Source organism: Phycodurus eques, chromosome 7 (assembly GCF_024500275.1).
Source record: "Phycodurus eques isolate BA_2022a chromosome 7, UOR_Pequ_1.1, whole genome shotgun sequence".
Lineage (NCBI taxonomy): Eukaryota > Metazoa > Chordata > Actinopteri > Syngnathiformes > Syngnathidae > Phycodurus > Phycodurus eques.
This window is the reverse complement of record NC_084531.1, coordinates 6,198,476-6,212,602: the sequence shown is the minus strand read 5'-3', so window position 1 is coordinate 6,212,602 and position 14,127 is coordinate 6,198,476. Positions and strand designations below refer to the sequence as shown.

The 14,127-nt window shown below is 42.1% G+C and overlaps 1 protein-coding gene across 2 annotated transcripts in view; it reads left to right on the top strand.

The window, feature by feature from the left end:
* LOC133405347 (calsyntenin-2-like) overlaps positions 1–14,127 on the top strand; it is a 277,979-nt gene that overhangs the window by 231,835 nt on the left and 32,017 nt on the right. For both annotated transcript variants that reach the window (XM_061682215.1, XM_061682214.1), the window contains exon 9: positions 2,077–2,239. In XM_061682215.1, the coding sequence (XP_061538199.1) occupies positions 2,077–2,239 (163 nt within the window). The remainder of the gene's footprint in view (positions 1–2,076; positions 2,240–14,127) is intronic.

Sequence of the window (14,127 nt, the reverse complement as noted above, 5' to 3'; positions counted from 1 at the left end):
TTCGCATCTCATTCAGGATCCCCTGGAGGACTGGCACGAGGCATGATGAGGCGGACGCCAGACGGGGTACACATCTGTGCTGGTCTCCGGTCTGGTCGCTCGCCTTCTCTGCCCTGCCGTCCTCCAGTTTTAATGCATCATACACCGGTCAGTGGGGGGCAGTGTCAGACTGGGAAGGACACTTGGGCAGGTGTCCCGGCACTTCCGCCTGCTCTCTGCCCTGCCATGCCTTTCCACCGCAGATTTTTAATGCACTACATACTTTCACACATCCTTTGGGGAGTTGGTTGGCCTGGGTGCGAGTGACGATTGCGGGTCATCATTGCCTCGCCCCCACTAGTCTCCCCAATTTTAATGCAAGACACCCCACCATACACGATCACGGTACAGGGATAATGGTTGACAGTCGGGGACCTGGTAACCATCGTAATAGGCTCAGCAACTCCGTACACCAGTTGACTAACATGCATGTGATATGGTGTTCATTTACTCATAAGTTTATAACACACACTATAGGCTTTAATTGCTTGTGCTGGGACCACTAATAACAACACAGGTTATATTACGATATTAACTCACAGGTTCTTACAGCCTATCCCAGCCATCTTCGGGCGGGAGGCGGGGTACACCATGAACCGGTCGCCAGCCAATCACTGTTGCATTTTATTTTTTCACTTTTTTTATCAGCTTGATGTGTGGAAGTTTCTGATGCAGGATAGGGGTTAAAGTACACCCCACAAATTTACTGTCTTCCGATGTAGTATCAGAGGCCTAACTGGCAGAGTGTGAAGTTTAACACCCAAGATTCACTGCCCACGGCTCTCTGCTTTGAAAGCAATTACCACCGCTAATTTAATAATCTCTTTACGCCTGTGTGAATGCACATTTCGGACACTGCAATGTTCCGCTTTGATGAGTTCTGTCGAGAAGAGACAGACAAATAAACACCAGCTCTACTGTTATGTCTTTGATGCATCAATTTACCAGGAAGCCAGTGTTAAAGCGACTACAGAAACGGAAGGTGTGACCCTGTGTTGAACCACCAAATTAAAAAAAAAAGTCTCAATGTTACTGATCTTGATCCCTTCATGATCCTACATTGATTCTCAGCACTAACTCCAGATATTGATGTTCTGTGTCAAGCAGCAGTGGCGAGCGATCACACCAAGTTCACTGTTGTACCTCACACAACCAAAACCAACTCCATTGATTAGAACTCACATGTATTGTACTTGCATGAGCACAGAGTGAGGTCTCCCATGGCCAAGTGTTGAGAGGCTGACCCACATTGAATACCAGCTGCCAAGAGGAAAAGGTGAAGCACAGCTCCATAAGCATTGGCACTACTGTGGCGAAACAGAAAGAAAAATTATGCAAAATATTAACAACAGGCATGAGGGTGCTTGTGCATTCAATTACATGGTCAAGCATGCTGATGAGTGGCACAGTCAAGGTGTCCTCAAAAGAGGATCAAACGCTAATGTATTGCCATTAGCATCATATTTTCATCACATTACTCCAAGTGTGGGCCTGCTACTGTTATGCAGGGGTATATGTCTCCAATTTAGCTTAACATTAATAAAAAGAGTAGTGGACATCAGGTTGTGAAATTGTTTTGAAAAGCTTCTCTGGAATTAAGTCTACACTTAATTCCATCCATCCTTGTACTCATTAGTGTTGCAGGTGTGCTGTAGCCTATCCTAACTGATTTTGGCCAAGAGGCAGGTACACTCTGAATTGGTCGCCAGCCAAATGCAGGGCACTTATACAGTATTCAAACAAACATTCACAATCACATTCACACCTATGGACAACTTAGAATCTTCAATTAATCAAACATGCATGTTTGGAAATGTGGTAGGAAGTCTAAGCAAACTCCAAACAAGAAAGGACAGACCCAAGATTCGGACCGTGAACCACAGAACTTTATGACTCAGGCATGCTAGCCACTAATATGGCTACCATTACACTTACTTAGTCTGTTCGTATAAGGTTGAAATACAGTGTCGAGTGTGACTGACATCCATGACATCCACTAATAGTATAATGTCTTCTTTCTCTCTCGCTCTCTGCCAGATCTGCGACAAGGAATGGCATTACTACGTCATCAATGTAGAGTTTCCAGCGGTGACACTCTATGTGGATGGAGTGACGTATGACCCCTACCTGGTGACTGACGACTGGCCCATTCACCCATCACAGATTGACGTGCAGCTCACAGTCGGTGCCTGCTGGCAAGGTGATCCGAATTGCTTCAGCTTCATTTGGATTGTTCCATGGTTTGTAAGGAGAATAGCATGTCTTTCGTTGCAAACCATATCAAAAGTCAACTAGCATCTTGCTAGTATTACTGATCAGAGTTGTGAGGAGTGCTTCTAGAAACTTTGCTAGAATGGTCAGGCCATGCATATTTCAATTAGAGTTTTATTTTGTTGACTTGGCTTCTTGCCCAGGATTGGCTGTCAACCAGTCCAAGCTGTATGTACCCGGCCTCTCACCCAAAGTCAGCTGGGATAAGCTTCAGCACACCTGCAACGCTAATGAGGACAAACAGTGTAGAAACTGCATTGACAGATAGATGGACGGATGGGTTGGCTAACACCTCTGTCAGTTAAAAACTCCAAAATTCCTCATGCTGATAATGTGTATTTGCCACATCGGCTTAAAAGTTCAGTACTTAAAAGTTATAAACTATAGAGGAACCTATAAGATTTCTTATTTACAGTTAAAAAAAAAAATAAAGCATATGAACCCTCTGGTATTACCTCAATTTCTGCCTAAATTGGTCATAAAATGTGATCTGATCTTCATTTAAGTTACAATAGACAAACACTTTCAACACTTACTAATACAAATAGCTTTCATGTTTTGACTGAAAACATGCAAATGTCGCAGTGCAAGGGACAAAATGTATATGAACCTCTGGATTTAATAACTGGTTGGGCCTGTTAAAATTGTTAAAATCATTTACTTTATTGCATTTATCCATTGTATCTTCCACAGACAGGAAGTTATGACATGTCCAGTGTGCAAAAGGGGTGTGTGACTTGGTGATGGCGGAAGGGGAACAAGTTGTTGGCAAGTTCGCTGAATAAATGTATTTGAAAAAGATATAAACACTGTGTTTACTAAATAGAAGTCACATCCATCCATTTTCTGAGCCGCTTCTCCTCACTAGGGTCGCGGGCGTGCTGGAGCCTATCCCAGCTGTCATCGGGCAGGAGGCGGGGTACACCCTGAACTGGTTGCCAGCCAATCGCAGGGCACATACAAACAAACAACCATTCGCACTCACAGTCACACCTTACAGGCAATTTAGAGTCTCCAATCAATGCATGTTTTTGGGATGTGGGAGGAAACCGGAGTGCCCAGAGAAAACCCACGCAGGCACGGGGAGAACATGCAAACTCCACACAGGCAGGACCAGGGATTGAACTCGGGTCCACAGAACTGTGAGGCTGACGCGCTAACCAGTCGTCCACCGTGCCGCAGAAGTCACATTGGTAGCCAAAGATTGTTAGAGGATGGCTGCTAACTACACAGTACCGCCAAAGTTTGATGTTACCAGACCATTGTTGGAAAAATTAAATTAAAATGTTGAAATGAATCACCAAATTGGACAAGAAAAAGCAGGTGCTTGCTTTGGCTTCGGACATGGAAGGAAGAACCAGCAAAATCATCATGGGGATTCCCGTAGATGACCTGGACAAAGACAACACTATGGACACATTACTGTATGAGCAAAACTGGATGATGTGTTTGTAAAAAGGGAAAAAGGAAGTACATACGAAGTGGAGTCCCATTTTGACCGTATAACGAAAGACAGCTTCATTTCATTTCGATTACATCATCAACTTTGAGCAGCAACCGGATGAAACCTATGACATGACGCCACCCGATGCCGTGTTAGCCTTTAATCTGTTACGGACAGTCTGTCGCTAAGAGAAAAACAGACAGCTTGCATTTACCGCATGCACAGAGTGAAATTTTGCATCAATGACGTCCGCAATGAAACAGATTTTGGGAGCTAAAACTTCAGGCACGTCAAATGTAATACAGCTAAATCAGGACACAACACAGATTCTCTCAGATTCTCATTGATCACAACACAGATCAATGAGAAATTTAAATAAAATAGAACATGGTGTTCAAAATTGGTCAACAGATGACACGCTACCTGGCACTAATCCATTTGATAAATTTGGGAAGCGGTCGAGATGTGCTGTGTGTCAAAGCACATTGTAGTGGGCCAAGGACTGCCCCACAAGAAGAACGAACACATAAGATGAATTGGAGACGAAGGTGTGGATGAAGTTAACGCCACATTGTTGACACAAGACCCCATGCCTGACGATGAAATTCTTCTTAATGAATCCCTGGAGTTCGCTAGCTCAGGACACTACCGTGTGGTTTCAAGATGAAAAGCACAAAATCCTGCTCAAGCTTCACAAGAAATGTGGCCATTCATCAGGAAATAGGCTGCACAAGGTCATTCAACACTGAGGAAACAAAGACAAAGGACCTCCGCACTATTCTGCAACAGATAGTACTTAACTGAGACATATATCAGAGATACAGCAAAACTAAGCGAAAGCGAGCTGTTCATTCGCCTAGCCATGGAATCAAATGAAAAGGTGGCAGTGGACCTGCACGAGCTGGAGCCAAATGTTTGGTATCTACATATTATCGACCAGTTCACTCGCTTCAGTGCAGAAAGTATAGTGAAAATAAAGAAGTCCTCTGAAATAGTCAACTCCTTCATTCACACATTGATAGTTGTTCATGGACCTCGGCGGCATCTCTTTAGCAAGAACAGAGGAGAATTCAACAACAAGCAATTCAGGGACATGGCGGAGAAGTTCAACACAGGTAAGAACAACAGTGGAGCAATGGACTGTTGGAGAGACACAATCAGGTTTTCACAGATATAATTCTTAGGGTGGAATGGGACAATGGATGTGACTGGTAGACTGCCCTAGATTGAGCTCTTAAGGCTCAAAACTGTCTGCACTGTATTCATGGTTATTGCCCACATCAACTGATATTCGGTTGAAATCCTAACCTTCCCTCTGTACTAATTGATAAGTCACCATGAACTGGAAGGTACCACATCGAGCGCTAAGGTAGGAGAACACATATCCGGTTCTACATGCCTCCAGAAAGGCTTTCACAGAAGATGAATGTTCAGATAGGTTAAGGAGGGCACTGCATAAGCAGCTCAGATGAAAAATATGAGGCAGGTGATAAAGTCTATTACATTCAAGCGGACTGCACAGTGGAAGAGACCAATGTTCGTTACTGGTCAGATGGAGCTGTTGTTTTTGCCATACATGGAGTCATCATTGTGACCTTCCTTATCCATCCTTGAGTTCATCATTCAAGTCTTTATAAGGCACACTAACATGATCAGGATGAAAAAAAACTGTACAAGATGATGTCCACCGTGAAGCTAGCAATGAAAAGAATGTACAAAACACGGCAACAGAAACTGCACAGGATAAAAACACAAATATTTTAAACAGCGCGACAGGTAGCCCAGTCATTGAACAAAACATTGACAATGACAATGGACAGAACAGTGACAGAGAAACTAATACAGGAGAAGGGATACATCCAACAGTGGCACTAAATAAAAAGAAGCACAATGTCCATGATAGCCCTGCCCTTACTGCCAGTGTAAAGTTAAAAACAGGACAGACTGTAACCTCAATGAAAAGAAAGGAAAGTGTCCTACTTAGAGCCAAAGTGCCACTACAAAGCAGGCAAGGCCACAGGCAAATACAAAATTTGGTAAAACCTGCAACATATTAAATCTGATGTCAGTAATGGACGAAAGGAAGCAGTTGATCAGGTGCTGATGGTCTCAACATTGAATCAGAAGTAATGGATGCTGATTTATTCATTTCAAAAGACATCCTTTGATGTAGCTAAAAAGGAAGGGTACGGTAAGTGACTGGTTAGCACATCTGCCTCACAGTTCTGGGGACCGGGGTTCAAATTCCGGCCCCGCCTGTGTGGAGTTTGCATGTTCTCCCCTTGCCTGCAGGGGTTTTCTCCGGGAAACTCCGGTTTCCTCCCACATCCCAAAAAATGCATGGTAGGTTGATTGAAGACTCTAAATTGCCCATAGGTGTGAATGTGAATGTGAGTGTGAATGGTTGTTTGTTTATATGTCCCCTGCGATTGGCTGGCGACCAGTTCAGGGTGTACCCCGCCTCTCGCCGGAAGATAGCTGGGATAGGCTCCAACACGCCCGCGACCCTAGTGAGGATAAGCGCTTCAAGGGCTTAAGGGCTTCAATAGTGTGGCTTTTTTATTACCATTTTTCTCTTCAAACTGAGAAATTTCCCAGTCATACGTACCCCTGTGATATTGGAATGAAAGTGTAGGCTACAGCTTTCTCATAATCTCTATGTGGCGGTGGAATATTGGAATGAAAGTGTACAGCTTTTTCATAACCTCTTGATGGCGGCATACATTTATAAAATGTGAACGTTGTTTTTTCATTTTCCCCTATACCTATGTATCATGTGCCCTATTGACTTTTGACAATTTTGTGTGCGGGGGGAATGCACATTATACACGAGAAATTATAGTATTTCTGTCCTTTGTGTCCTTGTCCATCAACCATCCACAGTTTGGAAAGTTTATTTTCTACATGAACTACTTCAAAGTTCAGTTGACTAATTTTAAAGGTCCCATATATTGTCTATTTATACCTCCATAGAATGACTCTCTAACTTAATAGTGTCAATTTCATTTTTTTTAAAAATACCTTGATTTTTTATTCATACGTGTGAGAAAAGGCCCCTCTGACAGCTACTTCCCTCTTTGACCCAGTTTTGTATCCGCTTTGTACATATTTGGCTCCCTTTTCTCTGATTGGTTGCCTCCATGTAAAAGAGCCACTTGTGAGAGCACGTGTTTGTTATGTTGACAGCGCTGGCTCGGGAGTAGAGAGTTAGGCGGAGCTTGAGAAATTTGAAGGACCTGATTTCCTCTCGGCATAAAAATGTCTGGAACTCTGGAATGTGTGGACGATTTTGATTTATAATTCATGTTTACTGAGGCACCATAGAGCCAATATTACCTCCCAAGTACTAGAAAAAGTTGATTAGGTAAAATATTGCACCTTTAAAATGAACTACCTCAGTTAATAGTTCTTAATTGAAAATGTTTAACTAAAGCCACCATTCCAAAAATGAACTAGTTCCTAGCTGTTTTTTTTTTTTTTTTTCAATGTTTCTTACCATCAGAATACTGGCATTCCCCCATTTCTGCTACCCAGTCAGTCCACACAAGTAGCTAGCTGCAGCATTCACCACACAGTCTCAAAAACATGGGGGAACATTTCTTGCTTTAATGGTATTTTTTTGAATGAAGATTTAGAACAAAAACAGGACTGTAGTTGTTAATGTGCAAACACAAACACAATCTGAGGTAGGAACCAGGCTGAGGTAGGAAACGAAGGATGTACAGTACCTCAAAGTGTAATCCTCAACGTGCAAACAACATGAAACACTATCTTTTTTTAAGTCACTTTTCAATCTTCAATCTATGACTGCATTCAGTATAATAGGAGGACAGCGTATCATGTGTGAAGGCAGAGGGAGTGGGGGGTTGCCAACTAAGGCATTTATCCCCTGACATATGAAGGCTCATTACAGAGTGTTTAGCCGGGTTTTCTTCTGGAAGTCCCTAACGAAACCTGGCACTCTTGAAGGAAAATGCACTGCCATTCCAAAACTGTTCACAGACGCGAGAATGAGCGCGTTCACAATAACGTACATCAGGCTGAAATATGAAGTTCAGTTTACATTTGCCCAAAATATAAACACTGCAACCATCTTCTGTTAAGTTTCAATTGGCAGACGTGGTCTCAAGTTCTCCTTTAAAATGCCTTGATAAACTTGGAAATTAATTTTTCTGTCGAGGCAGCAAAGCAGTGCCAAAACCATGATGCCTCCTCAACCATACTTCACATTCGGAATGACGTTTTGTGGTGGTGGTGATCTGTGCATTTTTTCTTGACACATAGCATTGTGTGTTCCTCCCCCAAAAACGCAACTTTGGATTCACAGTATCTGTCCACACAACATCCAGGTGTTCTTTTACAAGCTGCGAACCTCTATTAATAATTTTTTTGGAGAGGGTGACAGGAGTGACTTGGTCCGTGGTGTACTCCATTCATTGTTGTCTAAGGTTTTATTGATCGTACATCTGTCAACAGACATGTCAGCATGTTTCAGAGAATTATTCTTCACTTCATCGAGGATTCTGCACTGTGCTCTTGCAGTGATCTTTATAGGACGGCCACTCCTAAGGAGAGTAATGACAGTGCCGAACGTTTTCCATTTATAGCCAACTTCAAGTTCTTGTGACGAACATAAAGGCTTTTAGAAATCCTTTTGTTACCCTTTGCAGCTTTATGCAAGTTATCATTTCTTAATTGGAGGTATTCTGAGAGCTCCTTTGTGTAAAAGCTAGTTCAAATATAAATGCCGAACACTGAAATGCAGTGCAGAACAGAACATTCAAAATTGGTGTGCGTTTTTCGTAGGACAGGGTAGCAATAACCAGCACCGACAATCTTGTCACTTTGATTGGACTCTAGTTGACTCCTGAGTCGGATTAGCTCTTGGAGAAGTTTATAGGTTCACATACATTCGCCACCCTGCACTTTGAATGTTAACCTGGTGTCAACAATAAAAACATGAATACATACAGTTGTTTGTGTGGTATTAGATTCAACAGGTTGTGTTTGTCTATTGTTGTGACTTTAGATTACATTTTATCACCAATTAATGCAGATGAAAGGGTTCACATTTTCTTGTAACTGTATACTTACACGTTCAGTACTATCAGTCTTGTCAGTGGCTAAATGGGAAGCAATTGATTCAAATATGAAAGATTAAAATCAGAGTCACAGTAAAATTGGCATTAATTGTGGCATTATGCTGCTTTAATACCTCTTTCGTATCAGACCCAGGACCAAGACATCTAATATTTTTGGAACATCATTACTAAGGGAACAATGAGTGTGGCACATGTTCTTTGGTGCTGAATGAACAATTCAATTACAAAGGACACTTAGATTGTCTTCGACAAATGATTTGACCAATCTGAATAAAGTCATACAATTAAACTGTCCTTTTAACAGATACAGTAGCTGACACTAATCGCACCAGGGTACAATAAACGGAGAACAGTTGATTTGATGGGCCAAATGAGGCCTCTCAGTGATTATTTGTCTCAAATAAAAGATTGAAGATGAGTTTTGTGCATGTGCAGGTCTTTCCTCTATTACGTTTATCTGCAGCAGTGAACCCACTCTCTTCATCTTCCCCTTCAAATTCGTTGATTGAAAACTGCAAGCCTGAAGAAGGATTAAAAGAATGGAAAAGAGAGTGCAGAGCCTATTTCTGCTTCTCTTGTTCGGAGTTAAGCCTCACTAAGTAGTTGTAAAGCAAGACTGAAATCTTAACCAAAGCCATTAGCCACTGCCTTTTCAAAGCACTCTGTTGATGGCCCACTCTCTGAAAGGGATAAACTCAGCCAGTGCCTAAAAGCTTCTTTATACTCGCGTGGGCGGCGACCGCGCTGACGTCACTGCGGCTATCCCGCACGCAGTTTGCCTTTATACTCGAGTGCAACCAAGGTGCGCAGGTTTTAATATGTACTGCAGTTCTCCTCCAAGTCGAGGGTGTCGCTATGGCTGGTCTGGCAGTTTCCTCTGCATTTTTTGGCCATTTCCGGTAGACATTCTTACTTTTCGTAACAAGGAACAAAGCAAGAACAATGGCGACCGTGGAACAGTCTGCTAGAACAAATGGACCAAGATGACCAGATGATACGTTTAATTATGCTGCAAAATCGATCGAGAAGGCGCCGGTGCTATGTGGAACCAGGAGGAACGCTGATTACATCATCACAGCATGTGACTAAAACGGACCAATCACGAGAGATGATCTCCGCGGTATTCTATGCATAGCAACCATTTTTGCCATGTGCGTGTCAAGCGACGCAGAGGGGCCATGTGGGCCAATTCGTCGGTCATGTGATGCAATGCGGGCGTTGTCGGCCACGGGACTATAAAGAGGCCTTAAGTCTTGTAGCTTCAGATCTTAGTCCATTATCATCACAAAATGAAATGTACCCCTCAAGCAATGGAAATACATAATATATGGACAAATATTTTCAGACACCTGGCCATTGCACATACAAGGAGGAGAAAAATGGGGATGAAACTGTACTGCCAAAGCTTTCTATAACATTTTGGCGTGAGTCTGTGGGAATTTGAGTCCGTTGTTGCAGAAGGACATTTGGGAGCTCAGAGTTCACTGATGTTGGCTCACAATCTCTGGAGGTTGAACAGTTTCTTTTTAATTATATTTTATATAGAATTTTCTCATTTTGCACAGATTCATATAACAAAAAGTTCACAAAATTGAAAATGGTCAAATTGGAATGGTATATGGTAATGTCAATAGTTCAGACAGGAAAGCCTGATCAGACAAGTGATGGGTGCAAAAAAAAAAACACAAAGAAAATGTCAGTTCAAAGCAAACTTGGTTCCATGCAGCAGTGACATTTTAATTATATTCCTTGATGTAATTTCATGGCTCATAACCGTTAACTGGCCACTCAGCATTGTTTAATGCAAATAGGCTCTGTCATGACCACAGCAAGTAAATGTAATTGAGAATGAACACATTCCTGATATTTATGCTATGAAACTTTGAGCTTAGTGTCACAAAACTGTTGCCTTTCAGTAAAATGGTAATTAAATCTGTATCATCCCACCATTAGCAGTTGAGAATAAGCATCAGTTGTGCATGAATGTAAATGTGAAATAATGGCCTGCAATAAATTATTTTTGTCAATTGATGAAAATGAATAGCATTGATCACTGAGCGTGGCTCACTGATTTATACTGATATACTGGCATCATACATTACTGTATATAGCAGCATTAGCGTAAATGAGTGTTAGTAGCTTTGGTCCCTGAACCTTTTGAGCAGCAACTTGCAATACAATGCACATCTGCCAGGTTAGAAAAGTGAATAATCAAATCTATCCAACCATCCATCAATACATTTTCTACTGCTTATCCTGTTCAGGGTCACTAGCGAGGTGGAGCCTTTCCCAAGTGACTATAGGCAAGTGTCAGGACCTCGACTGGTTGCCACTCAATGACAGGGAACATATAGACAAAGAACATCCACACCAAGGGGCTGCATGGTGGACGACTAGTTAGCACATCCACCTCACAGTTCTGAGGACCCGGGTTCAAATCCGGCCTTACCTGTGTGGAGTTTGCATGTTCTCCCTGTGCCTGCGTGGGTTTTCTCCTGGTACTCTGGTTTTCTCCCACATCCCAAAAACATGCATGGTAGGTTAAATGAAGACTCTAAATTGCCCGTAGGTGTGAATGTGAGTGCAAATGGTTGTTTGTTTATATGCGATTGGCTGGCGACCGGTTCAGGGTGTACCCCGTCTCCCGCCCGAAGATAGCTGAGATAGGCTCCAGCATATCCGCGACCCTAGTGAGGAGAAGCGGTACGGAAAATTAACGAATGAATGAATTCACACCAAGGGACAATTTAGTCTTACATTACTGTAAAATTTTATCTAATGAGCGCACCGGTAAATAAGATGGACCCACAAAATAAAAATACATAATTTAACTTTTTTTTCCACATATACACCAATTTTTTTTATCATTCGCACATACTGTGCTTCCCCTTCTGTTGTACAAGCCTAAAGGCCTTTTCACACTGCACTTGCTTAGTGACCCCACGTCAAAGCGCAACGTCAATGGCAAGAGGGTGCGGCCATCCCATATTTGGAAATGCTAATAGATATGGGTTCATCCCATTGTAATGTAATGGAACCTCAGAGACTTTATGCTTGTTCGTGAGCTACAATTTTACCAAAAGCGGTTTGAGGTATATTTCAGGCTAAACAGAGATTTTGGGATAAAGAGAAACCGCATGTATTAGAGCACCCTCCATTTCCCTCTTGCTGTTTACAGAACAAGCAGCCAAAAAAGCACTCAGAAATTACTCCTCCAGCCTGTCTCCCATTGGAGATTTTTTACATCACCACGTCAACGCTCCAGAATAGAACATTTTCCTATCTGACCACGTGACGCTGAATGTCAGTCACCCTCTGCATTGACCCGATGCTCGCTGTCACGTCAAAATGCGCTGGCGCCCCCTCAGCGCACACACACAATCAATGTGAAAATCGAGGGTCTCAGACACCTTGCCAAGTGCAGTGTGAAAAAGCCTTTGGCCTGATGGTCTGACACAAGTGGAGCCCACAAAAAGGATATCAAGAAGTAGACAGTCACCAAACTAAACTAAAACTAACCAGCAGTTGTATTTTTTTCTCTTTTCAGTAGCGAGAACATTTACTGTATTTTTAGATGTTCATTTATATGTTTTGCTGATGTGTTGATGCTAAAGTAAGTTGTTTGATGGTTTAAAATGACCGCGACGATGATAATTTCGGTTCTCCCGCAAATGCCGTTTTTTCCTATCGTATGTTAGCATTAAGCTAGCGAACTAATGTTTAGGGTAATGATAATGGCAGTGACGCTGTGTTGAAAGTACTTTCAACAAACATGACAAATAAACAGCTTGAAGTGAAAAACACTCAGTCACACACATCTCACTCGGAAAACTGGTAGTTAGAGTATCTGCAGAGCACTTTGACACGTCAGGTAAGGCAGAATACAGCTAAATACGAGAGAATAACAAAAAATGCCAACCTTAAAGCGCATCGATGTTTAAATCACAAGGATTAAAGCTGGGGAACCTTCTCGGTAACATAGCATATGCATGTTTTAGAAATATGGAAAGAAACCGGGTACCCTGAGAATCTACCGACTGCGTGTACATTGCACTGTGATTGCTACCTGTAACTTTAACCTGTGGACGTGTTGCCCGTGTTTGAGTTTCATCAACATCGGAAGCAGTCTGCATTGCTGCTCCTATATTTACGGTAACATGCAAGATGATGATAGTTATTGCCAGTTTAAATAAATGTAATGTTATCCTTCCTACGAGAAGACAGAAGTTGTGATTACGTTTCTCCTTTTCCCAAGCCTTACAAGCGTCAGAAGCTTGGCCTTTAAAAAAGATACAAATGAAGCTGAGCGAACTGTTTAGTGAACAAAAAGATGATGCAGAGCAGGCGTAGCGAGTTATCATCTCATAAATAACTGTCTCTGTAAAGTGAGATATTCACTTGTATCATTTCTGCTCCACAGCACCTCAGTAATTCTCACGATCCTTTCATTTGTCTGTGGCCTACATTGATAGCATCTCTCAAGGAGGGAAAAGGTATGAGAGATGCTACATTGATAGCATCTCTCAAGGAGGGACACAGTGGATCGTTATCTTGGTAGGGTGGGAAAAGGTATAAATTTCATAACTGTGCTCTCATAGGGAGCACAAAAAAGGTTGAATAACTGCAATCTTAAAACAACTTCTCCATTTGTTTTATAATATTGCCTACTCTATTGCAAACGTGCCAACCTGCAGGGGTGCCATATGGGGGGGAAGTGATGACAATTCTAAGGGCCCATATCTGACAAAGGTCTAACAAAATAGGATTGTATTTTCAATTTGCGGCATTGTCGTGGAGGAGCCCAAGTGTTTTATCACGGAGCCCCAAATCCCTGGCAGCGCTCATGCCAATCATCACATACAACAGTTAAGTATGATTCTGGCACCTTGTAGCATAGTTTAGAGCAGTGTTTCCCAGTGCCGTGAGAGATCATCAGGTATGCCATTAAACATTATCCAATTTTACTTAATAGTTCCAAAAAGTATTTTGTCAGCGACACATAGTTACAGGCAGAACTTGCTCTTCCTTCAGATAGCAGAAGGTACATAATTGATCTGTGGGTGAGCTTTCTGTAACATTTTTGTGGTGGTGTACATGAAGATTTTTCAAATGTAAAATATTTGTCTTGGCACAATAAAGGTCGGTAAACACTGGTGTAGACCAGTAATCCTCAACTCAGGTCGCAAAGCCCTTTTCATGGTGGCTAGCAAATAAAAATAAATAAATAAATATTATAGATGTGATTGATGTTACTACAAGCTCGTGCTGATG